Source organism: Phyllobates terribilis, unplaced genomic scaffold (genome assembly GCF_046119375.1).
Source record: "Phyllobates terribilis strain yellow unplaced genomic scaffold, ASM4611937v1 Scaffold_8__6_contigs__length_399053987, whole genome shotgun sequence".
NCBI classification, from domain to species: domain Eukaryota; kingdom Metazoa; phylum Chordata; class Amphibia; order Anura; family Dendrobatidae; genus Phyllobates; species Phyllobates terribilis.
The window spans coordinates 251,438,105-251,454,291 of NW_027362768.1; the positions used below are offsets into that span (position 1 = coordinate 251,438,105).

The 16,187-nt window shown below is 39.4% G+C and overlaps 1 protein-coding gene across 4 annotated transcripts in view; it reads left to right on the plus strand.

The window, feature by feature from the left end:
• EP300 (E1A binding protein p300) overlaps positions 1-16,187 on the plus strand; it is a 106,973-nt gene that overhangs the window by 64,040 nt on the left and 26,746 nt on the right. Inside the window, exons 18-21 of one of the 4 annotated variants that reach the window (XM_073644154.1) lie at positions 4,087-4,347; positions 4,570-4,658; positions 12,600-12,710; positions 13,926-13,982. In XM_073644154.1, coding sequence (XP_073500255.1) covers positions 4,087-4,347; positions 4,570-4,658; positions 12,600-12,710; positions 13,926-13,982 — 518 coding nt within the window. The remainder of the gene's footprint in view (positions 1-4,086; positions 4,348-4,569; positions 4,659-12,599; positions 12,711-13,925; positions 13,983-16,187) is intronic. The other 3 variants (XM_073644156.1, XM_073644155.1, XM_073644157.1) reach the window with 3 other exon arrangements.

The following is a 16,187-nucleotide window of genomic DNA, read 5'->3' on the forward strand; positions in this document are numbered from 1 at the left end:
ATTTTTGCCAGGGGTTGTAGAGTTTCTACAGAGGGGGTTGGAACAGGGTCTAGCCACAAGCACCTTGAAAGTTTAGGTCGCTGCGTTGGGGGCCCTATACAACTTTGACCTAGCCAGGGATTGGTGGATAGCGAGATTCATTAAGGCGTCGGCTAGATCCCGTCCCAACCCCTTTTGGAACATTGCCCCTTGGGATTTTAAACTTGGTCCTCTCAGCTCTAACGAAACCCCCGTTCGAACCTTTGTCAGAGGCTTTGTCAGTGCTTTTAGTAGCTCTCACGTCTGCATGTAGAGTCAGTGACATCCAGGCGCTAGCTGCAGGCCCTCCCTTCTCGGAGGATAGTTACTCTTAAAAGCGATCCAGCTTAACTGCTAAAAGTGGTGTCGATATTCCATAGGTCTCAGGAGATTACCCTCCCTTCTTTCTGCCCCAATCCCAAGAACAAAAGCGAAAGAGAATTGCAAACATTAATGTCAGAAGGTGCCTGATCCAGTACCTAGGGGTAACACAAGAGTGTAGGAAGGATAGGGTTCTCTTAGTATGTTTTCAGGGTCCTCGAAAGGGGGAAAAAAGCTTCAAAAGGCATGTTGGCAAGATGGATAAGGGACGCCATCCCTCTCTCATACTCATGTGGGGAAGTCACCCCGGAGAAACTGAAGGCTCACTTGACAAGATCGGTGTCAACCTCCTGGGCGGAAAGAGCCGGTGCCTCGATATATCAGATATGTTGAGCGGCAACATGGTCTTCCCCTTCTACATTCTTCACTGCTACATTCTTAGCCTCTTCTTCAGACCTTACTTTTGGTAGAAGGGTTCTGGAAGCAGTGGTTCCCCCCCCCCCCCCCCCCCAATGGTACATCTCTCTGCAATTCTCTCCGTGGTGCCGTCATGGGGGAAGGAGAAAGACGTAGTTACTTACCGGTAACGTGATTTCTCAGAGCCCTTGACGGCACCCGTACATTCCCTCCCTTCACGTGTGGGTGTGCACACTTAGTTTTTCGTTATTCTTACGTAGTCACATGGTGTTCCTGACAAGTGTAGTACTAATGTTATACGTTGTTGTGGTGTTAATCCGGAGGTCCTCTCATGCTCTGTAAACAACTGATTCGGGAGAGAGGTACCGCCCTTCTTTTTATCTGTAGGTTTCCTGTCCTTGAAGGGCGGATCCCCTCTCTCCGTGGTGCCGTCATGGGCTCTGAGAAATCCCGTTACCGGTAAGTAACTACGTCTTTTGTTAATTATTCTAATTTACTGAGATAATGACTTGTGTTTTCATTGGCTGTAAGCCATAATCATCAACATTAACAGAAATAAACACTTGAAATAGATCACTCTGTTTGTAATGAGTCTATATAATGAGTTTCACGTTTTTTGGATTGAAGAACTAAAATTAACTTTTTGATATTCTAATTTGTGAGAAGCACCTGTATTAATTGTTCAGACTAGTTCATTTTGTTTTATTTTAAAGCTTGATGATGTAACTACTATGTTTAAAAACATGAAGGACATGTGAGATGTCTTAATAAAAAAAATAAAATAAAAATTGATACTTATATTTAAATATTTAATATTGCCTCTTTTACTTTAGTATTAAACATATGATTAGGATGAGACTGTATTTGGAAAATCACACTTAGAAATATGATCCCAAGGATAGCCCAATTTGAATCTTTATACAAGTGTAACCAAGAACTCAAGTAACACGTATGCCTTTTTCTGAAAAATTTATATATTGTTTTTTTTCAAAATTGCTCATCAAAAATTTTAAATTTGACTCCTCAAAAACAAAATCGCAACAAACATAATCTTGTGGCTTTAAATTAAAGCCTGCACAGTTCTAAACAAAACGGTGCTTCTCCTATCTCTTTATCTGATTTCTAACCCGAGATATGATAACAAATTTAACATACAAGCCCAAAATTCTGACTTTCAAAACTTTAGAAATCTATAAAAAATTAACTAATGGAGATTAAAAATGCAAAACAATTTTTTTTTGTAATTCACTAAAGTAGCACTTAAAGTTTTTTTGAAAAAAAATCTGAAGACATCGGGTAAAAAATATATTCAGATTTGGATCACTTAACATGTAATGACCCTATAGTGTTTTAGGGCACACAGTCCTCCATATAGTATTATGGGCCCCACGTAATCCTCCACACAGAATAACGGCCCACATAGTCCTCCTAACGGCTCACCTGGTCGGGTTGTGTGCACACAACCACTGATAACGCTTAGGCTACTGCAGACCCACAAGGGGATGAAAATGCGGGTAATGGAGAAACCAATGGGTTAATTCTGCGCTGCCATTTAGAAAGGATGAGGGATGCCAATCAGAGTTTAAGTGGTTTATTTAGTCAACGCGTTTCGAAGTGTACAAACCTCTTCCTCAGGCCAACCATTGGTTTCTCCGTTACCTGCAGTGCTGAGTAGTGTTTTTCCAGCATTCCTCACATGTATTAAAGCTGTCAAACAGTCGCAAATCATATTCAGGGAGCGAGGAAAACTTAACGGCCCGAGCACGCTGAAGATAATTGGTGCTCACCTGATCATGCTCGTAAATCTAGAGCATGCTTGTTGCTCGATCATCACTAGTGCGGAGACATCAGACAGAGTGAGCATGATGGAGGAGGGAGCATGCTTCCCTCTTCCATCATCTCGTTCAATTGTATTGGTATCAATTGGACTGCCAATGCAGTTGAAAGTGCAATGCTAGGATAAATGGGGGGATGCCGGGGTCGTGGGCCAAGTATAATCACCCTGCAGGCCAGAGTTTGACATGCATGATGTACATTAATTAAATATTTTGGTAAAGTTACATTATATTTAATTTTAGTTGCACTGAAGCAAAACGGAAAAGTGATTGCAAAGGGGGTTGTAGCTTTCTAATTTTCCAATATTTGAAGGGAACCTGTCACTATCAGAAATCCAGTTTACCTGCATTTCAGGGTAACCCTGTTTTCCGGCTTAATCTGAAGGTAAATGGTGTCTAAAGCCTGTGGCTTACTGGATCCGCGGCTACAAGAAGAAAATGAACTCTTATTCTCTCCCTGCAGCCGCTCTCTTCCTGCCATAAGGGGTGAAGGACGCAGTGACAATCATTGCTCACTATATAGTGCACACTGTGTTCATTCGCCAGCACATTGATAGACAGTCTGCTCAGCTGATTGTAACCGCAGGAAGAGAGCGGCTACAGGGAAAGTATAGAAGTTCATTTTCTCCTCCCTGTAGCTGCTCCTCCAGTAAAGCAGCCAGGCAGGATTTAAAGGGGTATTCCCATCTCCAAGATCGTATCCCAATATGTAGTAGGTGTAATAATAATAATATTAGCAGATACCTCCAATTAGAAATGTGGTATAGTTTTTTGGATTTACCATGTCTTTCCTCATGTGCAGGCATTGCAGGACCTTAGGTATCCATGGTTACGATCACTAGCAGCTAGCTAACTGTCACTTTATCAGTTGACGTAACCATGGATACTTAAGGTCCTGCAATGCCTGTACATGAGGAAAGACATAGCGAATCAAAAAAACTTTACTACATTTCTAATTGGAGGCATTTGCTCATATTATTATTACACCTACTACATATTGGGATAGGATCTTGAATATGGGAATACCCTTTTAATGCTTTACATGCTGATTAACCCTATTCCTGAAGGTATATGGCATTTCTGGACACAACGGGTTCCATTTTAAATGGTGATGGAGATCTTCTAAATTCCCTGGTTGGAAGAATCTGTCTATATATCCACAGACACCTGCCATAGATTTCCCAAAAAAAATTCCACATTTTTTTTTATTTACAGCTGTAATTTGAACTTTAAAGTACAGTGAAAGCATATTAAGCCAACATATATGCATTAATGTGGTTCTTTGGTGGGGGTTGTGATTAGGTAGGAAGGAGTTTGTGATTGGGGGTGTGTATTTAAATTTTTTTTGCCCGCTCTGCTTATACCATTGGGTTTTGACTTACAAAATATACATTGGTAAGTAATCCCATATTTTAATGCTAGGATTGTGCTTTGCTTTTATTTTTGCTTTGCATCCTCTCAGACCAGTAATGCGTTATAACTTCTTATGATTCAGAAAAATACCTCTGTCCTGCAGGATTACTTTGAGATTGTGAAGACTCCTATGGACCTATCAACCATAAAACGCAAGTTAGACACCGGGCAGTACCAGGAACCGTGGCAGTATGTGGAAGACATCTGGCTGATGTTTAACAATGCTTGGCTATATAACCGAAAAACTTCTCGCGTTTACAAGTACTGCTCAAAGTTAGCCGAAGTGTTTGAGCAGGAGATTGATCCAGTCATGCAGAGTCTGGGATACTGTTGTGGCAGAAAGGTTTGTACAATGTTTGCTTTTTATTTTTTTCTTTTCTTGTTTTCTAATGGCTACATGTATATAGGGTAAGAGCCTTACATCCAAACTTTTATATTTACTTTCAAACCATTGTAAAAGATGCCTAGCTAAAAATATTAGCCTTGAATATTTGTACACTGTGAGCATGAGATTTATGGTTCGGTGCTTTTTAACAACCTATTTCCACTTCACACTGTCTTACAGCTTGAATTCTCTCCACAAACCCTATGCTGTTATGGCAAACAACTATGCACAATTCCACGTGATGCCACATACTACAGTTATCAAAATAGGTAAGTGCTCCCAGAAAAGCATCCATTTTATAATATTAAATTTCAAACCTTAAAGAGCAATTCCAGTCAAATCTGCGAGTACTCCTGGATCCATTCTGCTCTTTTTTTCCCTGGGTGCAGTATTCTGATTAGTGCTCAGAGCTGCGGTCATTTCATTTTCAAATATGGATGCAATATGCCTGGAGCCTCCATTTCACAAGACCAGTAACTTTTTTTTTCCGTTTTCCTTGATTAGGCTGAGTGAGGGCTTATTTTTTGCACGGTGAGGGCGTTTTTTATTGATACTGATTTTCATGTACGGTTTCTTAGGGAGGTGAGATGTACCAAGAAAACCCCCCAAAAATGTACTGATTGGATTAAATTAGATCTATATGTATATATAGTAACGCTGTGATCCCCCGCAGACACAGGGAGGTTGGGGGGTGCATAAGAGTCGTGCGTGCTAATACTGACAAGGCTTCCTATTTAAACGGTGCAGTCAGATTGACAGCGGCATTTAAATGGTGAGCAGCCTTGGCCAGCGGAACTCTGCACCAGTCTCCGCTGTTAGATGCAGGTGACGGCTATGTAATATAGCTGATATCTGCCACCTGTGAAGGGATTATAGCTCCTGAGGACCCCTTCCCAGCACATTATCGCAATGTCCTTTTGCTGAAGGGGGTTAAATTACAAATCTGGCATACAAATGTAAAGGAGTACATCCACTTCCAAAAGATATGCTATTTTTAGTGCAGTACGATTGTTCTTCTAAACAATTCTATTAGAGGATTTTGCTGTGAACTCTCATGGACCGCTGAGGTCTGTGCTACAGATTTAACTAAACTAGACAGTCTTTTGTTCCTGATACCAGGTTGCCATCTTCAGAGCAGAAACGAGCATCTTACAGCGCTCACTCCGCACTGGAGACTGCAGCTTGTAGGATGCTGCCTCGTTTAATGCAGCACGCAACACAGATTTTAGGTGGTCCGTGCTGCCGGTTAATAGCAAAACCCTTCAATACAATGATATAGAAAACAAGATTTTACTGCAAAATCCTGCACTTTAGTTATTTTTCTTTTGAATGTGGGGGTTTTCTTTAAAATTGGCCTGAATCAGGAAATTAAGCTTTCAAACCTATACTGAAAATGTACTACCAATTTTTTTATATATTGGAATAGTGATGGTCTCAGTGTTCATCTGAGTGGAAATGCTCTTTAAAGGATTTGTTCTGGCCTTTGACATTCACCACCGTACTGCACTGTTGTAAGCTTTGAGATGGGGAGCTATATATTCCAGTACCTGTGCTTGGGAGTTTGAAGTTATATTCATGTAAAAAATATATATATATACGGTATATATTTTGAGAAGTGCCGTTTCTCGTCACCCTATTTCTGCTTCTGTTTGTACCCTGCCTGTAATCAATAGATGTCTTGGCTTCTATGCTCTATCTAGTCATACACTAAATAAAGGTACTTAACATAAGTTTGTCTATCTTTTAATTCACAAAACATTTACTGTTATGTGTGGGCAGGCATTTTGTTTAGATCTTTTTTCTCAGCTAAAATGTAGATGAGTCCTGTGAAGAGCCACATCTTCAATGTCAGCGGCAATCCCTGCTATTCCTAGTGCCTCTTTGGGGCTTCAATTCTGACCTCCATTAATCAAATAGCTGAAATAAATGCATTAAAGGCTCATTTACATTTTGTAACACACAACCTCTAACTATACACATGTATAGAAAGTTCTTATTGAATCTTTTGCATCAGCTACAATTACAATCGGTTTTAAAGCTGCTTCATCCACATCTACCGCTAGAGATTGAACAATTGCATAGTTAAGCCCCTTGTGAGTAAGGTGAAAAGAAAAAAATCACACCCTCTCTTCCCCTCCCCCCCCCCCCCCCAAAAAAATAAATAAAAATGCTTGTGGCCCAAGTTAACCCACACAGTGAATGCTTTAGATTAAGGAGAAAATACATAGAAATAAAGAAAACATAGATCTTGAGAATCAATGTTGGAAGGAATTAATGTTTATTTGTATCCCTAAAAATAGAGTAAAAACAATTATCAAACAATTTCAGTAAGCAACCCAGTGTACCATATGTACCAATGACAACTATAGCTTGTCCTGTAGAAAACAAGCACGCACTCGGCCCTGGATAGGGATAGGAGGACAATGGTAGATCGATGGGTATCTGATACCCAGCACCCCCACTGATCAGATGTTATCTGCTCTGGTGGCGGCTGGATGTAAACACTTAAAACGTAGTTTCTCAGCGCTACTCCGTTGATGGTGTTCACATCCAGCCATTTCTGGATCCAATAAGATCTGATATTGGTTGGAGCTCCAGGTGTTGGACACCTACTAATTTGCTGTAGTATACTATATGCCCAGATAACCCCCTTTAAGGCCCAAAATAGCCGATTCCTTAGCAATTTTTAATGAGAAGCATTTTGTCAACACCTTTAAATCCTTATTCCTGTCAAATTGTTTGCAGCTTTTCTAAAGCTTGCAAAACCTGGTTAGCCACACAGTTTTGCAGAAGCCGCATGGCTATTAACATTAAGCAAACTGTTTGCTCAATTATTAGAAATGAACAGCAATCTAGATGGCTTTTAGGAAGCAAGAATTAAGAGCCCAGTGGACATTTAGGAGAATCTGAATGCCCCAAAATATTCAGGACCACTAATTAGGAAGAGCCACCAACCTATATGTCCTCTTTAAGTGCGACCCACATGGCCTTTTTATTGGTAACGTGGAAGTGGCTAATAGGACCTCATAACTTCAGTATGGTGGGGGCTGTGTTGAAAATGCTCAATGGCAATGGAACATGCTTACATTGAAGGTGCTCCTATCTCATGATGTTTCTAGATTGGAGAGTATGGTTAGATTGAATTTGTGGCTCTTCATATTAATGGTATACTTTCAAAGTATTGCTTTGGCAGCTCAACATTGCTAGCATCATGTAATGACTTGTTCCATTTGTCATGTTATGGATTTGTTCTGAGTTTGTCGTTTTGCTCCGCTGTCAATCATTCATGGAACTGTTAAGTGTTTATGTACATTTTTCATTGCTTGTTCTCAGTCCTGTGTATCAGACTGCTCACAGCATGGTTAGTTTGTCAGCCCCTTGAAATCTTTATCTGCCCCAATCGTTGTACACCTCATAAAACAAGCAAAGTAGCAACTGACTTAACTTTTCTCTTTGCTGCTGTTATGCTGCAAGAGTTTATCACATTGTTTACTGCTTGTTGCCAAGGAGATCAACCACCATGGCTACATTCCAGGCTGATGAGTTAACTCATTGGATCTTACCAATTTCTCTCCAGCTCATTTATTTCTATACAGCAAATAAGGTTAGTCTACGTGAAGAGACTAGCTTTATTAAAGGACCGCCAATTAGTAAATCTATACCGATCAGCAGTCTTTTAGCAGCCTGTTTCCAGTGGCAGACCATGCTTAACAAAGCACACTGAAATCTGAACTAGATCATTCAGTACATATATCCTGCTATTGCCAGTCCTGTTTATAGAGGCCAATGTGCTGCCGAGAACGATGTTTTTTTTTTTAATTTTCTATTTCTGCAGCACAAAAAAAATCATGTTACCCAACGAACAAGCATTTTGCACGTTCATCAGGTGATGAGCAACAAGCCTAGACTGCAAGATTATCATGAAATGACCATTTGGATGTTTAAACAGCTGCTCACCTCTCCCCCAGCACACCCACCCTGTCAGCTCCTGATCCAAAGTTATCAATCATGCAAAATCAAGTCTGGACCTCCCATTAACTGTTTCCAGAACAGTTCCCCTAGGCATTGCTGACTTGCCCTGTGCTTGTTCATAAGCATGGTTATCTGTACAATGCTACTGATCCAGTGCTTCCTCACAAGTAGCAGTGCCCACCTCACCAGCAACAAGGAAGTGAAGAGGCAGGAGAGATGTGTGCTGTTGAAAATAAATATTGAGAATAAAGAAAACCTGTCGGGTGATTAATGCTGCCCAAACTGCGGGCAGCATGAAATCCAGCCTGGCTGTAAAATTACAGCCACTTGTATTTATTTTCTAAAAACCCTCCAACTTTTCAGAAAAATTATACCTTGGCAATCTGGCTGGGGGTGGAGCTGGACTAGTCTAGTCTGTTCAGTGCTTCAGTAGGCGATTGACCAGTCTATCCCTATGTACACATAAAGAAGATACTGATAAATAACCTGCAGCAGCGCAGTTCTTCATGAAATTACTAGCGATCGTTGTCACAGTATTTTTACCATTATAATTTTTATTATGCAATAGATAATGGAAACCAATTCGCAGTTTTTTTTTTCTTTTATACATCATCCATTGTCATCCTAAAAAACAACAATTTTATTTTTTTTTTACCTGAATATTTTTTTTCCTACTACACCATGAGCTCTCCCTAAAGTAATAACTTATTTCTCACTCTTTTCAAATGTATGCTCTGCTTAAGAAAGATGAATTGGACAAATGAGTCTTTGGCTGCAGCCATTTTTTAACTGGCCAGCTAAACAGACTTTCCCTTTTTTGTCTTTTGTTACAATGCATCTAAAATGAAAAGCCACATACAAATTAGACCTTCCATTGTAAGTTTAGGGTGAAAGACCCTGGTTCTTAAAGGGAATCTGTCAGGACCATTTTACCCCCCTAACTAATTATATGCACATTCAACCTAAGCACAGCCAAATAGATCTTAAGGCACTTCCATAATCAACAACAACCTATAATGAATGGGAAGTAGACGCCATCATATCAGAAACATATCAACCTTTATTGAAAATATTTTAAACGCTTATTTAAAAAATATATATGGGGAAAGAATTAGTAGAATAGATTCATCCACAGGTCATATGTCATTCCGCAATAGGGATCTCCTATTCTGTTTCATAACATAGATGTTAATTCCTACCATAAATTCATATACATATAGAGGCAATTTAGTAGGTCCAAAAACTCAGGAAACAAGTAGAGCAATGCCCAGCACTATACAGGGGGAGATCAGTATGCTCCTCACTGGCCTGGCTCCAGGCTCATGCCAAAGTAACAATACAGATTTAGGCAAAAGGTAGTTCACCCTAATACAACTTAATAATCAATTTTCACAAAAAATAACATAATGACAGGACGCTTAACATAATACTGAAATACATGATTGGGCAAAAAGTGCCTTCTACAGTGCAGAGTAGTTAGACCCCCATAAGGCTAATAAAGGTAGATAAGTGTAAAGTGCTCTAGTAATGGAAGAATCAATGGGAAAAAAAGTAGTGTGTATATATATATATATATATATATATATATATATATATATATATATATATATATATATATATATATATATATATATATATATATATATATATATATATATAACCTGAAGGGACGAATTACTGGCCCCAACGCACGTTTCACGGTAGCTTCTTCAAGGGGGGGGAGGGTTGATATGTTTCTGATATGATGGTGTCTGCTTCCCATTCATTGTAGGTGTTTATACAGACTCATTTTCATATAAATTCAAACGCTAATTTCTCAACGGAGGAATGGACTGGCCATGTAAAGGTATTGCTGGTCTCTTCTTTGAAAGAGCTACATGTGCATATAAACAGTTTGGGTAGGGAGGGTTGAAAATGTGCTCTGTTTCCCTTTAAACCTGCACCATTGAATTGTTATGGTCCAGGTATACGTAGACTGCCTGAACACCTAGAAGAGTACCAGGCACTGGAATGAAGACCAAAGCTGTTTTCACATACCCAGTATACAATTATTTCTGGATATGCAAAAGAGGCGCAAGCCGTATATTCATATTTGAATTCCAAGTTCCAGATACCTGTGTGTGTGTGTGTGTGTATAATATATATGTATATAATGTTTGTATAGTATATTGTATTGTATGTTATATTCGGGTGAAAGAAGTATTGGACATGTCATCAGTTTTCTAAGTAAACATATTTCTAAAGGTGCTCTTCACTCGAAATTCTCACCAGATGTTGGTAACAACCCATCCAGTCCACACGGGAATAGAAATCAAACCATAGATGTACGTAAGTTAAGTTCTGTAATGAGAAATAGCAGCGGGAAAAAGTGTTGAACACATGAAGAAACAGCAGAAAAACAAGAAAATCCTCCAGCGGTAGCCAAAGATATAAAAAGTGACATTTTATTGTTCACATTAAAAACTGTAGTAGGTCACCAAATGAGATCCAAAAGACATAAGCTGAAACTAGTTGGTCTGTTTTTTTCTGACGCCTTAATCATGGTATAGCTAGTAAGGAAGAAAGCTACACATATATAAATCTGCTGACCAGAAAACCAGCAGGCCTAGCATGTTCATTAGAGGTTCAGCTGAGTGTTATGAGGGAAAAACAAGGTCAATCAGCATAAGTCCCATAGGATAAATCGAAAACCGTAAAAACTCATATTTAAAAAAAGAAAACAAAACAAAATATAGAGAAAATCTTACATTATATAAGCGACATTAACTATTGGAGAATCAAGTCCTGGTGGGTATTCAAGCCATTATGACTTCATGTATGTAGTTTAAATATCCAAAATGTTTCACGGTTCCAAACCTTTCTTCTCAAATCACCTCCCCTTGCTCGTTTATGGACCTTCTCAATACCTGAAAATTTTAGCAAACTAATTGTCACATGACTTGGGATAAAAGCCAGAACCAGAAACTCAATTTGCGGACCGTGTTTTGGGGTACTGCCCCTTGTCAGTGCAAAGTGTGAGTACTGGTTTGGCTGGCTTTTATCCTAAGTCATGTGACAAGGGTCAATATTGACTTTTAGGATTGCTACTTCCTATAGGTGACAGAAGTGCTAGTTCTCTTCCTCTCTGAAGAGACCATTTGCATATTTCCCAGAGGAGCATTGCGGCTTAAGTCTCCTCACCTTGACATGCTTAACATGTCACTCTCCGCAAGGAGAAACGTTACCACTTGGATAATGATCCCAAGCACACAGCCAAGGAAACTCTCAATTGGTTAAAGCTGCTAGAATGGTCCAGCCAATCACCTGACCTGAATCCAATAGAAATTTTATGGAAGCAAGTAAAGCTTAGTTCATAGAAGCCCACAGATCCTACAGGATTTGAACAGTATTTGTCAGAATGGGCCAAAATCACACCTGAGCAATGCATGCGACTAGTTTCTCTATACAGTAGGCGTCTTGAAACGGTCATCACCAACAAAGACTTTTGTACAAAGTATTAAATAGATTTCAGTAAGCTTCTAAAATAAATTTTCCGTGTCATTTCTCATTATTACAACTTAATTTCTGGACATCTATGATTTGATTCCTGTGCCTTTGTGGATTGGATGGGTTGTTGCCAACATCTGGTGAGAATTTCATGTCAATAGCACCTTTAGAAATATATTTATTTAGAAAATTGGTGACATGTTTAATACTTAGTTTACCTGCTTTGTGTGAAGTGTGGTGTGTATGTATATAAAAATGAATGTGTGTTTAATATCCATATCTCCGATATTGGTGACTTTTTAAGTTAAACCATATGTCTAAGTGGAGCAAGATGACAAACTCTACCCTTGTCTCTGAACCTTGTTTTATTAGTTTTTGTTTAATCCTCCCTTTGATTTGCTGTGATGATTTTGCTGCTTGTAATCCCATTTCAAGAGAATCCTTTGCTAATCTGTGCTTTGCATTGGCTTTCTGCTTTGTCTGTCTGTTTGTCTGGCTTTTGTCATGCCCACCCCAACCCTGCTTTTTTTTCTCTGTTTTATGTTCATTTCTTGCCCTTCCCTTGCTTGTACCTGTGGTGGCTTTGATTGCAATGAAATCCCAAAAATCCTTTATATAAAAAAAAAAAATACCTGGGCTCGTGGCTTGGCCTGATGTGACCTCCTGCGTACACCCTGTCTCTCTCCTGCAACATCCTCTGACTGATGGCTTCCCGTCTCGCGTGGTTCGGCGGTCGTTGCGTGAACGCACAGTTCACCCAAATATGGCCTTCTTGCTGATAGGTACCACTTCTGTGAGAAATGCTTCAACGAGATCCAAGGGGAGAGTGTGTCTCTAGGTGACGACCCCACACAACCACAAACGTAAGTGAAGATATTTCTCTTAAATTTAGAATTTGTATGTTTGTATTTCTATATGACTATGTAGGCTTATTTTCCGTCAAGGTTTTTTTTTTTTCTTCCCTGTGGGCATGCACCTTTTAATAAATGGCTTATTTCCTGCCATGCACTTGCCAAAACAATAAATTTACACCAGTCACGTTTACACTAATTCTGGGGCTCTCTAAGGCACTGCACCCTTTTGCAAAACTCACCCACTATTTATAAACACTTTAAAAGTTGCAAATTGTGGCGTGCACTATGATTTGCAACTTTTTTGCAGTAGAAAGTTTTGTAAACACAATAGCTGGCAGTATCCTGGCTGGTGCTGCCTTTACAGCCCATTTATCTTAAGGTTTTGTTCAAAATCCAAACAAAAATGAGCAAGGGGCAGATTTTGAAATCCGTGGCATGCTGTAATGTTCATGCAGATTTTCTCTGTTACCATCTGATTAGGGGATGGCAAATAAGTATCCACATGTGTATTAGGACATCCCACCTATAGGTACCTTTTGGCGGCCAAAAGTCAGTTGTTTGGAACAAATCTTTCTCCTACTTGTATATAAAAACCTCTACATCACTGTAGTTTACACAAAGCCACTGTCCAATAGAGCAGTCATTTCTTTTTGTTACTGTGATTTTTGAGTTTTTCATTGAAATAAATTACATAAACACATCTTGTACATTAATTGACAATATAATAAAGAAATCTCTTCAAATACTTTAGAAGTAGTAGTTCCATTGTTTGAGCAGTCATATTAAAAGTTCAGTCCTAAAATCCTTTCTGTGGTAGGATTACTCTCAATTATCACATACTGTCAGTGGTAGGAGACTGTGCTGCTGAAGCCTGCCTGTAGGTAGACCTAAACTGAACCATCTGTGTAGCTGGATGCAGTGGACAAGTACTCAAGGCTAAGGGAGTATTGCCAGGCTTTATATCAAACACTATTGAGTTGGAAAACTTTGCCGATAACAATTGGTAAAAATTACACACATGAATATACATCAATGAATCTAGATTATCAAAGGAGGCAAAGCATGATGGGGCACCTGGTAAACATGAGTCAGTCCCTCTCCCTCGAGAGGGACTGACTCATGTATGGTAATAAAAAATGTATTTAAAAGTATATTTATTCTTAGCTTGTTGGTCGTTTTTTTTTTTTTTTTTTTTTTTCACTGTTTTTGTTTTGTTAATTTTAGAACAATCAGCAAAGACCAGTTCTCCAAACGGAAAAATGACACTCTGGATCCAGAACTGTATGTATTTGCTGTAATTTACTTTTTTAATAAGTGTTTTCGATGCTGTTGGGCAAGATACTGTTGTTCTATTATGTATTGGTCAGATACTGAAAGGGTTATTCCCATCTTCTGGCTGATATACAGATTACTGCTTCTAGATCCCAACCACCAGAGGCAGGGTTACAAATACAGCTGTGCTATGCGGTTTGTGTAACTCCCATAGACAGAGATGAGAATTACTGAGACAGTGCTGTGAAGTGAGCCTATCTGTGGACATGGCTTTGCTCACTGTGCTACACGGTTTCTGTGACTCCCATTAATTTTTAAATTTCTGTGGGAGTTTTTGTAATCCCACCTATAGTGGACAGGACTTGGTTATTCCTGTCTTGTCCATGAAAGATCAGATAAAAATAACCCTTTTAAAGGGTTATGTACAACTCTGCAATCCCATTATCTATATGGAAATGTAGTTATCTAGGGACAACAAAATGAAGCCTCATTGCAAGCAGTCATTCACAATGTCCCATAATTACAAACCACAAACAGAGCAAGATGTAGAGGACAGATGGTAGGCAATAGGAGTGCCCACAGTTTGTAGCCTGTAACCATAGGGATACACAGGTCTGTCTTAACTTAATCGGCAAGGATGTAGTTGAAAGACTTTATTGGAAGTTTGGGGTTTTTTTCCACGTTGCTACACTAAAGTATTAAAATAAATTTTGCAGTGAATGTGAGCATACAAATATTATACAAATTCTTTGAGGGAATATGCGTTCAAGTCGGTCTGTGAAACAAATTCAGAACATTTCTGCAAAATAACACAAACAGATTTCTTAACCTCTAATGGTACCCATACACCTTGGATGGCTGTCACTCAACCACCTGCCTCTTTGGATTTCTGTCGTTCATATATATAGGGAAGTCGACAGTTGATTGAACAGTCAACCAAGTGTTCATGTGTTTTCCATTGGGCAACAACTTGTCTCCTGGGAGAACAGCAGATTCAAGGTTTTGAATTTGGTTAATCCTGAACTCTCCTAACATTATGCTCGACAGGAGAATCAGAAGCTCCCATACACATTAGGTGGTCTAGGAGTCCCACTGAAAACAGATTTGATTAGTGTAAATCTAATGTGTACGTAGAGACAAAGCAATAAGAGAGGTTCTCTGCTTTCTTATGATAGAATTTTGTCTTTTTTTTTTTTTTTTTTTACACTAAACACACAGCTCTAGTGTGCCTTTTAAAGGGTTGTCTTGTCTTAAACTACTCACTTTGTGACTGCAGACTTGTGAATCCTCACATCTCGAGCTGTTAGGATTTTCTTGGGGTGACGGTCATGCAACGGGACGTATTTAATGTGCACACTTGCGGACACATTCCGACTAGACTCTTTCTGGCCTCGCTCAATACACTTGCATCGAGCAAGGCTGTGCCCATCTAGTCGGTATGCAGCCGGGAGTATGCATTTCACACACACTTGCTGGCACATGACCACAGTTCCCAGTTTCAGCACCGGAAAATCCTCATAGTTCAGTGTGCTTTGTGAGGATTCACATGGCTGCAGTCACATAAACTGCAGTCTTGTAGTTTTAAGATCGGACAACCCTTTAATTAGGTGTATATAGGCTAATTGTATAGCTCTTAAAGGGAAACGATAATCAGGAGATGACCTATTGTTTAAATCGGGTCTTCATATTCATTTACAAAAAAAAGTTGTCAATTTTTTATTTTTTTTTCATAAACTTTTGTAATCTTGCAATTTTCAAGCTTACTACAGGGGAATGCTAAGACTTCCATCTCTTTTCAGGAATAGTTTACAGTTTTCTTCTCAATGTAGTCAAAATTACAATGACAGGTAACTAGTGTTGAGCGAACATGCTCAGATAAGGCGTCATTCGAGCCTGCTAGTGTGCTAACAGAGTGTCTTCGGTGTGCTCAAAAAATGTTTGTCACCGCAGCTGCATGTCTTGTGGCTGTTAGACAGCTGCAACATATTCATGCATTACCTAACAAACAGGCAATCCCCGCATTTGTTGTGGCTGTCTAACAGCCACGAGACATGCAGCCAAGGGTACGCGAACATATTTTTCGAGCACGCCGAAGACTCTCATTAAGCAAACGAGCCTGCTCTGATAACGCCCTGTCTGAGCACGTTCACTCAACACTAAAAGTAACACCTCTATGCAGCTGATATCACAGGAGCCACCAATCGCAATAGGCGG